Source organism: Morone saxatilis, unplaced genomic scaffold, assembly GCF_004916995.1.
Source record: "Morone saxatilis isolate NCDOM2014 unplaced genomic scaffold, NCSU_SB_2.0 Contig8, whole genome shotgun sequence".
Taxonomy (NCBI): Eukaryota; Metazoa; Chordata; class Actinopteri; family Moronidae; genus Morone; species Morone saxatilis.
Window position 1 is genome coordinate 18620550 of NW_023340257.1, and position 15120 is coordinate 18635669.

At 40.2% G+C, this 15120-nt stretch overlaps 1 protein-coding gene across 1 annotated transcript in view; it reads right to left on the reverse strand.

The window, feature by feature from the left end:
* Nucleotides 1-15120, reverse strand: part of cadm1b (cell adhesion molecule 1b) — a 130630-nt gene that overhangs the window by 23772 nt on the left and 91738 nt on the right. The window contains exons 2-5 of the mRNA XM_035680240.1: nt 14488-14508; nt 9471-9617; nt 5086-5238; nt 3049-3186 (exon numbers count right to left, since the gene is read on the reverse strand). Coding sequence (XP_035536133.1) covers nt 3049-3186; nt 5086-5238; nt 9471-9617; nt 14488-14508 — 459 coding nt within the window. The remainder of the gene's footprint in view (nt 1-3048; nt 3187-5085; nt 5239-9470; nt 9618-14487; nt 14509-15120) is intronic.

Genomic DNA, 15120 nt, shown 5'->3' on the forward strand with positions numbered 1-15120 from the left:
TAGGCACATGGAAGGGCAAGGAGGAACCAGAATAGAGCCATACCGCCAAATATTCTGCTTTGGAATAAAACTTCTTTTGACAAAAGTGGTCCTGACTGAACTACTATCACTGCTGGTTTTGTGCAAAAAGCAGAGCTGCTTCTATGCAATAAAAAAAACTAAAATAGCACCATCTTTTCTTGAACTACCTTGTCTGCATGAAAGTCCCATGATTCTGTGCCTCTCATTTGACCTCCGCATCATGCAAAATACCAAGGGGATAAGCAAAACACATTTCAAGGTCAGGGAAATAGCTTTTCTTGCACTCATCTCAGCGCTGTCATGAAAAAATGAGTCCTTAATTTGACTTCTTGTATCAGTTTTTTGGGTCGTGAGCCTTCTAATTTGAATATGAAAAACACTTGGCAAACTTCTGAAAGTTCGGAGTCATGTTTTGAAGATCAGACTCATACAGACAGAGCCATTATCAGTGTACGGGCCAACCAACGCTTGTCAATTATCAGTGTCATCCAAACCCAGATGAGGAAAACAACGGTGGATCAGGTTGCAGAAGGACTCGAATTTGAATGCAGAGGAGATTTGTGTGTTGCAGCAGAGATGTCAAATCAAACGCTCTTGTGAGCATCAACCACTGATCAATCCCAGCGCAATCAAGCATAGCCTCTTCTCAGGGTGACATTTTCTTTCAGTCAGTTTCTAACCCGAGTCTTCTGCCTGCCAATACGCTGAAAAGCAGCCACTCATCAAGCTGTCTGAAAGTGGCTTCGACAGTAATGTAGCGCTGGTATTAACATTAGTAAGGCAGGCTACAATTAAGATAACATTGATGAAACTCGCTCTAGACACTACATCAGAATGGGGAAACAAATGAGACATGTGAATTTTATAGAGGAATACACACTGTAATTAATGGCTTTATTAATAGTTAATAAAGTTACTAATCATTTACAGACTAAGAAGAACTTTTGGGTTGCCAGGTTGTGGAAAAGCTTAATTAATTAATGTATTAAAGAACTAAAAAATTAACATCCACTTACTTGGTTTTTCTTTTATTTCATTTCACTAAATAGAACTTTCTCAGATGCCAGGAAGTTTTATTCACTACAGAAGAGTGTGTTAATTGTCAAAAGCTCAGGAAAAGTGAGTGAGCCTTGGATTTATAATGTTTATTCACAAATATGAGTCCCTGAGGCCAAGAATAAAACTATGCTTAAGCGCTTTTATTATTCAACCATATAAAATTAAAAATACAGGTAAAAAGTGAATAAAGCTTTTATTTGATCTGCTAAGAGATTCCCAAATTAGTTTTTTTTACTGGATATTGATTGTTGCTATAATCCACAACCATTCAAAGATAAGTTTGAAATAGCAGCTGGAGTGCATTTTTAAAAATGTGTGCAAAATGCATGAAATTTTAAGCTATTTTACCAAATAAAAACAAAATATTTTTGATTTAATTTTTTAAACACAAGGTCTGCTAACTTTTCAAAATTCTGATTAAATCTCCTGCATGCAGTTTCACATGATCACATACAAATTTTAAAACACATAATTTAAATGCATCTGTCTGATCTCGGCCTGTACTTTAGCAGCAGTAGCAGCCAGGTTCCACTACATTTAAATAATATTGCAGCTGTCGTTTATGCTAACAAGCATTTTGCCACCTTGTGTGTTGAGTCTCTCTCAGGCCAGAGCCCGTCAGTCCCCTACCTGCCAGCATGATAAATGGTTGCAAAACCAATTCGGCCAATTTGAAAGTGTGTTTAAATTAGCCGGTGGATTTCTTTCTCGCCATTATGGCTGTCTTGCTTGCACGCAGACGTAAGACAAACATGATCACAGAGATTCTATAAAACCCAGTGTGATGTGTGTCTTTTAATCTCAATACGTGCAGGAGCTAATGAATTGTTTAGCTCATCCATAATGAGTAGTGATTTGTGTTTCCTGGGGTACAGGAGGACGTGACTCTCCGGCTCTCTTTATGTATCCACTGCCACTATGGATTAGCCTCGCTCAGCATGTCAGTGGCATTTCGCTGATCCAACCATCCTGTTGTCTCTCACTCCCCTACACAACACTCGACAACTCATAAACAGAAATTGACTTCGACTCCTGTAGGGAACACTGGAGGCACAGATGGCATTTAGCTTCAGATTCGCTCTTGTCTAAATATTTCATCTCTCAACAAGCCAAATGAATCCTCTCCATTCTAATACATATATAATTTGACAACAAGCCCAGAGATATCCACTCTGTGTAAATACGATATGACTAAAATGAATATCCCCCCTTGCTGTACAATAAGTATGTAATGAATAATTGATGACCCCTAATCATAACTGAGCGGTAATAAGGATTTTTCACCACCCCAGATTATATACCCCTCTCTGCAACAGCCTACAGCCGGCCGAAGGCACTGGAAGGATGATAAAATGTGCAGATATGAGCTCATACCCATGTTTACTATGTACAGGTGGTTTAAAGTAAATAGAAAACATTTAGGGTCTCGTCTTAAAAACATGGAATTCCATCAACATCTACTAAATGTTCATATGAAAAATGTAAGCTATTTTAAATCTAAACACGCATCTCTGAAATGAAAATTACAGAATGAAAAGGGGCTTTAATGTTTTGTAAAAAATATATGTAAAACGAACATGAGCCTGGATTTCAGCTCTTAGCTCTCCTCGCAGATATGAATACAAAGTCTGATCATTACATACTTAGCAGCATAGCTGAGCAGCATAACTGAACAAGCAGCCCAGGCGTATGGACATGGGGTTTTACACACAGAAGAAGAGAGAGAGAGAGAGCAGGAATGCACAGCTCTCCTCTAGCTGTATGTGCCAGGCATGATTATCTTCCATGGTACTTCCTATACAGTACGTGTCAGTAACATACTTTAATGAGTACAGTACACATTAATGTTTTAGAGGAGAACTACATTTTGTTACATGGAGGAAGCGCCTCCAGAGACAAGGACTTGTAGGGAAGTGGACAGACCTGGAGCATGTGAAGCAAACTGGGGGAGGCTGTTATTCTACTGACCTGTCAGTTCTTCCTCCCCTTTCATCCATCTGATGGAGGCAGCTGGCTTGCTGCCAATGGCTGTGCAGGTGAGCTCCGTCTCGTTCCCCTCGCTGACCACATCCTCGCGGCTCTCGATGATTGGGCTACCTGGCGGGACTGACCCACAGCAACGGCAACAGTCAGAAAGACACTAGCAAGGCAACATTAATAAACACATGCACAATGTGGTGATACTTAATAATAGGGGAACAGAGCGAATGTTTAACTAATGCATGAACTCTTGTTTCTCACCATTAAAAAAACACTAGTCATTAGTTAATGATCAATAATGAGGATTAAATGTTAACTTCATACATTCATTCATATGAATAAATTAGGAGGATTTTTTTTAGGACTGTGCATTTGATCAGCATCTCTAAGGGAATAAGTGAATAACACAATACTCCAGGTAACTTGTAAGAAATGGTGGCTAATTAAATGCATTAATCTAAAAATGTCCTTTTCTATGAAACTGGATAGCTAATTTGGTGGCATAAATGAATGTATGAAGAACCTGTCAGTCTACAGCCACGCTACCTGCTCTGTGAGGCTTAGCCTACTGTGCTTTGAGCTAAATGCTATGTAAGCATGCTAACAAGGTAACATGCTGATGTTAAAGAGCAGCTTAACACCAAGTTTTAGCTTGAGCATGCCCCCTTCACAACTTAAACCCTCCTCTCCAGGGTGTCCAAGGGTACATTGATAGACAGATTTTGGGGGGACAGAATTAATGGATTTTCTCTGGAAAAATGAAAACTGGGAGCCTCCATTGATTAATAAAAAAATAAAAATTACTTTTTAAGTGTTTAACATGTTCATGTTTAACATGTTCAGCATCATAGTTTAGCATGTTAGTATGCACACAACATAGCTGTACTTGACAGGTATTTGTTGATAAACCAATATAGGACAAATGTTGACTTCATGGTGGGACTAATTAAAAAGTCAGAGGAAGTCATTGCAATTCATCCCAAGGGGAACTTAAACGTCTACACCCAATTTCAATCAGCGCAATCCAGCTAATAGTTGGACATTTCACTCGAATCCATAAATGTCAACCTTGCCGTGACACTAGAGGAAAAGTTAGGGAATCGTTAATGTCTGTGGGATTCATCGGCTGAAGACCATGAATGTCTGTATAAAATTTCATGGCAATCCATTAAACAGTTGTTGAAATATTTCAGTTTGGACTAAAGTGGCGCTCCAACAGACCACTTTTACATAAACTCATAGTAATTTCTAATAGGCGTGCAAAAGGAATTCATGATACCTCCATTAAATCATCCGTCGTCCTGCATTAGTTCTGCATTTAATTCTGCATTACTTAAGCACATTTTGTTGCTTTACACCCTGAAATTCCTTGCCAAAGTTATATAAGTATATGTGATTACACCCTATGGCTGCGTGGGTATACACAAAATAGTATAAGGCACAGTTGTCCCTTGTCTCTTGCATTAGTCATCATTGCAGCAAACTTGCTGAACTCAGTTACTTGAAAGCAAAAAGTCAGCGGGGTGTTTATTTCAAGGACTCTTCTATGCAACCCTTGGTTCAGAAATACTGCAGCTAGGTTTCAATTGTACAACTAAAGTAATTACTTTAAAGTGCTTTTAATTCCTTTCAATCCCCCAGGATGTCTGCATGTATAATAAAGCTTAACTAGAGTAATTTCACTCCAAAGCATCAAAGTGTGGCACAGCTGACTCTCAATAGGGAATCGTTTGGAGCAGCCAAGTCAACATTCACCGGGATTCACAGAGTCAACACAGCTGCCAAAACCAACGTGGTCTGAGCCATCAGTTTCAGCATCTGCTCCTTTTCGTTATGCTGTTGAGCACCGCGAGAGCCTAATTGGCTGACATTTTGTTTCAGTTGCTAAAGATAACAGGATCAAAGATTACTATTATTTCATATTCGCTATCTATAACGGAGCGAAATACAATAAAAAGTGTGTGTGCGTGTGTGAGGAGGGGTGTGATATGCGAGTGAGGTTCACACATGCACCCTCACACCTACCCAGGACAGTGATGTCTGCGTAGGCTTCCTGAGGAGGATCTGTGTAGAGCTGGCACACATAGCGTCCCTCATCGGAGAGTGACACATTGGACAGAGACACCCGCAGTTCGTTGTCAGAGAAATTCACCAGCTGGAACCGGCTGTCCTTCAGAGCTGTGGGGATACATGTGAGACAGAGACAGTGAGGATACAGAGTACAGGGACACAAACGTGAGACATGGAGTGAAGAGTGGGGAAATGGGAAGTGGAAAGGGGTGAGAATGAGAAATGGGGATGGAGGAGGACAAAGGAGACAGAAGGAGAAAATGAGACAGAGATAAGGGGGAGAGTAGAGGGGAGAGAGTGCTGCCCTTTTGCGGGCTTTCTCCTTAATTGAGTAAAAGAAAAGTGAGTTTCAAAATGATTCATACAAGTTGATTTATAAAGTAGCTTTACAGTCCATGGAGCACTCGCAAAGACAGGAAAGTGTGAAGAGTGCTCATGAAGACTCCTAACAAGCTAGGAACTCTTAAAATGGGCTGCTGCTGGTCATGGACGGATGCATAAAACTCACATATTCCAGAAAAAGGAGAAGCATTCAAACATACATAATAAATTAAATCACAGCGCAAAGGTAGAGAGGTTTGGATGCCTGAAACTCAAAAATCAAAAGTAGCCAGGAATCGGTATACTAATGCCGGTATAGATTGGCTGAATTTTCTTTTAATGTCGTCAAACTAGGTTAGCCATCTCCCTCTGAGTTTTTACTCTGCTTTTCATTTGGGTCAGCACTCATCCCTGAACACTCTTTTACATAAACAGCTTTGGTTGATTTGATTGGGAGCCCTTTTGATGTTTTGACCTGCCTTCTTTATCAAGTCCTCTCTGCATCTGTCGAGCTAACGAACTCCATTCAGCCCCTGTTTAAAGCACGGGGAGTTTGTTATTCCCTTCAGGCTTTACACTTAGCATCATGATCATTACCCAAGGTATCGGGGCAGTGTCAACATGAAACCTCATCCCCCGATATAATTTGAGAGCTCTTTGGAAGTCTCTCCTCAAAGGGAAACAATGACACTGATGCACTTTGAGAGTCGAAACACCTGCTAGGGAGGGAAACCCTTCACTTCTGAGACGCATACGAGGCAGTTTCATAACTGGCTGACTGCTTACATAAGACTATGGAGGGTACACAGTATCTAGTATTTATTAGTTGGTGTTTAGGAATATTTTCACAAAAATATGTCAATATATTGGACCAGCAACGTTTTTTAAATTAGTTTCTAATATGTATTTTTTTCTCGGTTAACCATTTGATCTGTGAACTATCAGAAAAAAATACTTTAAGGCCCAAGTCAACTTACTGCATATAGTTGGACAGAGAAGAGAAAACTTGAAAACTAAATTTGACACTTCTGGAAACTGACAGTGAAATGTTTTTGTGTTTTTGTCTTTGCTTTTCATACTGGTTTTGAAGTGGGCAGCACTAGATTCGCACTTCAAATGCAACCGAATACACAATTGGTACATGTATTTCCATGCAGCAATCACAATTTAGGAACATTTGAATCAAATTCGTTGACAGTTGTGGGGTTGTTTGCTTATTGCAGAACCACTGTCAATCAAATATGCTCAAGCGACACCTACACAGTCCTACTAAAGCAGAGAGCGTGTGTCAGTGTTAAACTCTTAAATAATATCTACAGATGGTTTTGTTTTACCCCAAACTTTTACTTTGATATTATAGATGTTTTAGACAAATACCTAAGATTTGAAACAAGGTTTTCACCGTCTTTTTGACCTACGGGGAGTACGCATTTGATGCTAAAGGGAAATTCTTTTTGGCAGAATATCACTTCAAACATTAAACCTTTGTAACACAAAGTCAGACGACTCCTGAGGAAAGATGGAGTGAGCAAATAATGGCGTAATATTGCATCACCATCCATAGAGGTCCACCAATGCTGATAAAAGCTCATTTTTCCCATTTCAGATGACAACTCTGCCAAATTGCATGTCATTTTGCATATATCTAGCAGAATAAATGGCTCATCCCAACAACACTCGCTCAGCCTCTATACCTATGACATAATTCATCTTTATTTGCAGCGATACAAATGTGTTTATTTGGCCGTCACGAGTACTGTAAAAGCTGCTTTTGTTTTGGTATTTGTGTCTGTTTCTGGGCTGCCGCTTCGCTTGTTGCTGCTGTTCTTGTAGCTCCTTGTGTGTCTCTATGTTGCTGCTGTTTACTTCCTTGTATACAAAGATCTGCCACTGTGTCTGTGGCCCTGTTGACAGGTAACAATGCCACTGGCTGAGGGGGGTCCCCACTGAACCAGCAGTCCTTTAGGAGCAGAGCCTAGAATAGCGCTGCCATGGGGTTCACTATATCCCATTACAAGGAACACAAACACGCAGCAGCAGCTCAATAATGCTTTTTCCTGTCAGATATCTGACATAATATTCAGATCTAATTGCAGATAAACAAAAACTATTTGTGTTTTGTAATTGACAAAGGAACTGAATTGACTAAGGCAGACAAAATGACATGTTCACAGGCCCATGTGGAGCAGATTAATAAAGAATTAAGAGAAAAAGGTTGTCATAACCCTATGGAAAGATTTCCAATTCAGAGCTAAGATTGATTGTTACAGGATTTAAGAGCTAATCATTTATTGTTGCTGAGATGACCCCCAGTCCCTATCCACTCCTTTGTGTCAGAATAAATGTTTTTAAGGTTGTAGAGCCACAACATGACCTATGCTTTATATGAATCCATTCTCCTCTACTCTCAGACAGCTTTGGGTATTTTGTACAAATATGACGAAGATGTGTATTCAGACTCCCTTGATGCTCTTGCTCTTTGCAAGTAAGAAAATGGAACGCACGTCTCGCTACCTAGACTTGTGAAATAACAGCTGGGATGCAATATAGACTGAAATGAAGGGTGTTTCTCGTTCACCTTGAATCTTGGCTTAGATCCCAGATACAAACAAGTAAAAAAGCAGAGACAAAAACTCAGCTCGAAGTAGAAGTAGCCCATATGCTCATGCATAATCATAATGTTCAATATCCTAATCTAAGAGATTATCGTAAAATCGAACAGTGACAAGGACACAGAAGTATTCCCATTATGGTAGCTCTGTGTATTATCTCATATTAATCTTGCCACATTCTGAGCTTAATGACTTTTGTAAAAGAGCCAAAAAGTCAAGGACAGATGGAATCACGTTTTCACAGAAAATTTAACCTAAAGCTGGAGGTGATCTTTCTATTGATATCTGTTACCTTTACTCTAATGTCAAAACATGAGTGATTCCTTCAGTACAGGATGCCCTGAAATGTGAAACTGTCACAAAAAATTGTTAAAGCTCGTCATGTGCAATTCGAAAATGTAGAGAAATTAGCTGAGGTGAGGCTGAAATGCAGACTAGATGTTGTGGATACAGGAATACGCTCTTCAACCACAAATTAGATTTTAAAGAGTAAATACACTCAGGCTATATCACATATTTGTCATGTAAAACGTATGTTTTGGCAAGTAAAACAGCTTTGGTTAAGGCTTGGATTTAATTTAGACAATTTAAATGATTTGGTTAAGTTTTGGTAAAAGGCTATGGTCATGATCAAAGTAAAGCTTAAACCTAAAATGAGTTTTTAACTGTTTATGAAACAGTCTCAAATTATTAGTCCATCAGCGAGAAGATTGGCTATTTCTATATAGTTATTCATATTGCAAGATTCCCCTTGAAATCAATTAAATGAGGCCGTGGAAACACTACCGTCCATGGGGGCAGTAGAAATAAAATAAATATTCAAACGATCAATTTCAATTAAAATATAAACATAACGGACCATGCCTTTTGCCCCAGTGGTCTGTTTCCTGACTTTATAAAATTGAACTGCCTTGTAACGTTAGCTTACAGTCACTCCTGATTTTTCCTGGTGAAATTTATTCACATGCTGAGGAAAAATCAGTTTGGACATGAACAACTGTGTGGGCAAGTAAACTGCAGGGGGTAGCGTTGCTAGCAGGTTAACAGCAAAATGTCACCCCATTCCTCAATCTGCTGTGACTGATGTACTTTTGGATAGGCTCCTTGCATGTGGGTAAATTATTATTGGAATTTTGATTTTTTTTAAGTAACATAACTATAGTAGGTGAGAGTGTAAGAATAAGTTTAATGATGAAGTGACTCTACAAGGTCAAATGGATGTTTGCATTTAAATTTCTTGTGTCCCCATATATTTAATGAAATTGGTTATCATTGGACTGGAACGATGTCCACAGCTACAAAAACAGCACTTTGATTGTGGTGGGAAAACAGATGTTTGTACAGGATGCAACATGTTTGCTTACTTCACAAGTTACTTAACATTGTGTCTGAGGCACGGACACTTACGTCTAAAGTTTTTAAAGTAGATGGTCTGTCTGTTGGGGTTGAGCAGCTGGATGACGGAGTCGTCATTGTTCTTCACTCTGCAGCTGATGGTGGCCATTTCCCCCTCGATCACCGACACATTGTCAGTTGCCAGGTTCTGACCTTCAACTTCACAAAACAGACAAAATGAAGATGAGAAAAATTACACTTCAGATGGGGGACGGGATATTTACAGCATATCAAATATTTGTATTTCCTACAACAGGGACTGCATGTAAACACATGCACAGTGTAAAAGATACGCGAATAGGCTGCGTAGATTGTCTGTTTGCAGCCATGTCTAATCCTTTTAATATAGGAGCCATGTGCAATGTTTGTCACTATTGATCTCCCCCAGCTCAGAGTGGGCCCTGTGAGTCAGTGCCAGATGGGCTGTAAGCTCTGCTGCCCACGAAGGTAGGGAGAGAGGAGAGGGTAGGAAGAAAAAGAGACAAAGAACGAGTGTAAGAAAGTGGCAAGTAGTAGATATGGGCACGGTGGAGGATAGGAGGAGGGGAGTTAGACAGAGAAAGAGAGAGAGAGAGATGAGCCGGGCTGGATGCTGTTTATGGTTGAGCTTTATCAGAGCCCTCCATCTGAGGTTCCATGTGACCAATGTGCGCTCCGTGTGCTCAGCTGTTCTGTTCTGTATCTCTAGGAATAAAAGTGCTGTAAGCATCTGAATCACTCTCTGTACACTGGCATTGTTGCCACAGACAGAACCCTGGACCATGTCATTGTAACTTACACCTCACATCAAAACCCCACGCACAAAAAGCCTGGCTTTGCCCCCCCTCCCCCCCCATCTTCCAAAGGATAGAGGAAGGGAATCAAAAGTCACCTTGTGCTATATTTATCTGGCAGGAGCCAAAAAAGCATAAGGGGAATGGAGAATTTAATGCCTCAGCTTTACACCAGCGTAGGAACAACACTCTCAGCCACGGCCCCAAGAAAACATCAAAAGCACATTTGCATGCCCGAGTTGTCAGACACCTCTATTGCATTCTGACATTTACAAAGTGGAGGAGAAAAAAACACCTGCATTTTCAGCTAGCGATAATGGGAATAGACAGCCAAACTAACATGATTCAAAATGAACTCTGTGAATGCGGCAAGCAATAAGAAATTAACCTCCTGTGGTGAAAAAGCTCCTCAGACCTGTCTGATGTAATGAACTACCCATTTCATTCCTCTCTGCTGCCAGGGACCAGGTTCAGGACAAAAGGAAGGTAATAGGTAAACAGACACAGATTAAGTCTAAAAAGTACTCACTGCAGCTCATTATAGGTTTATAGTTAACTTAATGCAATTAATATTTACTGCTTGATAATGTGTGTTAATGTAATTCAATTTAAAGACACATTTACACAGTTTATGATTCTGGTTCAGTGTTTAACAGGTAATACCTTCTAACAGCCAGCAGTGTATGGACAAGGGAGTATATAAATAAATGCAGGGGGGTTCCTAAAACTTTTTTACACATTTTTCATGCTGACATTGTTGTTACGAACCAGCAGATGGAGAGATGCGCCGATGGTGCATATCATTGTGACAAAACTATTGCCAGACAAGAACGCTGACACTGATTTTGCAGAAACTGTCCAATGCCAACGTTTTTTTTGTTGCTTTATACAACATCTGTGCGTATCGTCTAAAGTATGGTTAAGATTGTAGTTATAGAAAATGAACTGGAAACAATAGTTCCAGATGAGCAGATCAATAATGCTTTCATCTGTCTGTTAAACATAAGTCATAATAATATGTATTTTTTTCTTTTTTTCAATTTTCTTTTAAATTATATTTTACCTCTGTATACATATATTTCACACATGCTTTGCCAGTGTATACGTTTCCAATGCCAATGAATTCATTTCCTCTCAGACCTGTAGCAACTTGAGAATCGCAGAATTAGTGAATGAATTGAAGAATAAGTGAGCGATTAGTTACCTCCTTGCTACTTAAAAAAATAAATAAATGAAGTGAGAGAAAATCATGAGCATCAAATCAAAATAATCTTCATGTGGAGAGCTGAAATGTGAAAGTCTGTAATGATATCAAGTGTGCTGGAGCTCCTGTACATGCACTTAGTGCTGCAGAAGATGAGGCGAAAGCAATGTGAAGTGTTTTGATGTCTATTTTATTTCATAGCTGTAAAAGTAATATATTTGGCAGTCAAAACAGCAACATAGAGCAGCCTCAAAGCAAGGTTATTCTGCTCCCAATCTGTTGGACTGAGAGAAAGGGAACTGCAATAGATAAATTCTCCATAAGGTTTACCAGCCCCAAGCAAGGTTGGTCCCCCTCCAATATCCTAGCCTAGGCTCATCTCCAATTCAAAACACACATAAATAACGTCGCTGTGATTAGCAATCCCATCAAAGTGAAAACAGGCCACTTTGTGGAACATGGAGGGTTTTTGCAATTGGAGTAAACATTTTCAATTGCCTCGGCATCCTGGTCATGATTGGGTGCAAATGAGGAGAGGCAGTCATTAATTCTGGGTGGTGGGTGGGGATGGAGGGGGAGTGGGAGTGGGCAGAGGCATGGCACAGATGACTGGCTGATAAATTCACACTCATTCCAGCAGCTGTCTGGAAGAGTAAAGTGCCTGTATCTCTACACATGGCTGCCCTCCTGTTCCTGCATCACAACATACTGAATGAAACAGTCAGAGGGAAATACAGACCTTCAAAAGTCTGCGCGCTCTCTGAGGGGATGTACAATCTGGCATCAAGTGTCTGGCACTGAGGCTCGTCTCATCAGCCGTACTCAAAATGCAAAACAGCACCTAACCCAACCAATTTGGACAAAAGTTGACGAAATCAAGAAATATTAGCCGACCGGCTCCTCCAGCAGAAGTTCGGAGACAGGCAGCTTTGAATCAAGTTGGCTCTCTCTTTGAACTTTTCTCTCTTGTTTTCACATCAAAAGACATGAAAGGGGTAGCAAAAAGCAGGACAGCCAGCCCCCAATTCCTCTCCCTTGAGTCACCGGTGTCTCCAGCAGTCGTGTCCTTTCAAGGAACAACCAGGACTATAGACAGTCATTAACAATAAAAGTTTCTCCTGCTCCTTCTCTGATGCTGTCTTTTCACTGCCGTGTATCTTTATCCCGCTCAGTCATTAAACCCTGATCCTCATGATGAAATGCTGTTTTAAGGACCTTCACAACTAAGAGGGCTTCTGTCTCAGGGTATAATTAGCACAGTGCCATTTCTCCTAGACCCTTTGCATGAGAAGGTTTTAAAATATGCCCACTAATTTGACCATCTTTTTTTTTCTACCAAACACAAGCCTTCTTAGAAGCTCAGTTTTTTAAAACGATGCAACAACATGACTTGAAAATCAGGCTATGGTATGTATTTTTCTGATATAAATTAAATGGTTGCACACTTGCACAACGATTAGGCACCACTTTCTAATGAGGTACCCTTTATAAATTGCAACTGGCTTTAGTAATGGTTGATGAATCGTTTACTAAACCTTTATTGATCAGTTTTAAGCCATGTGCACTCCCCTTTCAGAAAAGAGCTATAGAAGTCTGGACCAAAATCCATTCATTAACAACCTGTTAAGCATGTATCAATGGATCACTGCATTGGAACAACCTGGCAACCCAAAATGATCTTATTCCTGACTTATAATTGACCCATTTATTACCAATGGGTAAATTATTTTTTCATTCGATTTCTCTACAAACACATAGGCTGTGTCCCGGGAGCAGTTAGGGGTTCAGTGCCTTGCTCAAGGACACATCGGTAATGCCCACAAGGGGAACTGGCACCTCTCCAGCTACCAGTCCACACTCCACACTGTGGTCCATACTGGGCTAGAATCAGCAACCCTCTGGTTCCCAAGCCAAGTCCTTACAGACTGAGCAAGTTTCGTATCCTCTGCTGTAATAAATGGTTTGCTAACCATTTATAATTCATTAGTTACAACTTACAAACCTTTGCTTTGTGGCATCTGACTCCCAGGCACTCAAAACACTGACACAACCGCTCCCTTTTAAATATTTGACATTATTATATTAGGGGAAAGCACCATGTTTCCAGCTCGCATTTGTCAGATTCAGAAAAAATCCTAATGTAATAAAATAAAAACATTTCAGGGAGAGTGCTTAAAAGTCCTTGGGATGCAGAAATCACAGTCTTAGTTTTTTTGGCCAAGTGTGTTTTCCACAGTGATCATTTATTAATTCACAGGAACCATGTTAAGACAGAAAATAACATGAACAACAAGGGTTAGTAAGTGCACATCTTTTAGTGAGGTATCAGAGAAAGGAGGAGACAGCGGCACCCTCACTACATGTTCAGACAATATGTGCTGTAAATGTTGTTTGTATATAGAGAATATAGATATATGGCTGCTATTCATAATTCTATATGAGAATAATTCTACATAATTGAATAACTGCTAATGCTAAGATACAAAACTAAGATGGTGAACATGGTAAATATTATACCTGCTAAACATCAAGTTAGCATTGTGGTTCTTTGTATACTGATGTTATACTGATGTTACATTTACAGTAGTTCAGAGCAAAGCTGTGCCTGAGTACAGCCTCGCAGAGCATCTAAAGTGGCTGTAGACTTATCTTGTTTTAATTATAACCCTTTTTAACCAGTTGAGTTTATTTTTGCTGTTAATATAATTAAAATTGGTGTAATAAAAGTGCACCTCCTAGCATCACAGAACTCAGTAAAAAAAATCTCATTAAAAACAGACAAACTAAAGTGGCAACCAAGTGGCCAGAACAGAAATTGAAATCTGCCATTACATGTGGCGAAATGTTGATTTTAGAGTTAAAAAAATAAAAAGAGTGGATCGGCATTATGAGTGCATGGCTCTCTCCTCCTTCCTGAAAAGAAAATACCAACATAACCAGCCATTCATGTAAATATGCACAGATGAACAGACTGCTATGGACAGCCAATCAACAGACACAGACAGAAGCGAGCACTTCCAAATGAACAGCAGGTAGCAAAAAGAAAGAGTACCTGTCACGGTTTCAGCAGCTCCTGTTGCAGTGCAGGCGAGGACGAGAGCAGAAAGAGAAGAAAACAGACAGGTTGTGAGCAGACAGGATGCAAGCATAGAGCCATTTTCCACTTGTAACAAAAAACATATTCATAATTTCTAAATAGGGGTGTTGAAATTCATTAAATTCAAGCTCCATATGCTATTTGCGTAATTTTCCACCAATTAAGAGAATTACAAAAGGCATCATAATGAGTCATTTTTACAATCCAGTCATTGTATTTTATTCCACAGGTGTCTACGATCCCGACATAATGAGCCATTTCCCCTCTGCTTCCAATTGTTATATTAATATGGAGGAACAGAGGGAATATGTGGACTTTGTTTTCTCCCCTCCTCATGTCCCTGATTGAGATTCCAGCCAGCCCTGTTCTGGAGCAGCCACTGCCTGGAGACACTCCCCCAGGACCCACGGTGTATCCTGGAGAGGAGAGCACCCATTCGGAACGGTGCCCACCCAAACTGGCATCTCACAGGGCATGGGAGACTGGCGTGTTCCCAAGTCCCCGCAGCATTGCTCAGGGCCTGCACCCTCGGGAGAGCTTCCATCATTCATTGTCTGCTATTCATAAACAACCCCCCCCCCCCCCCCC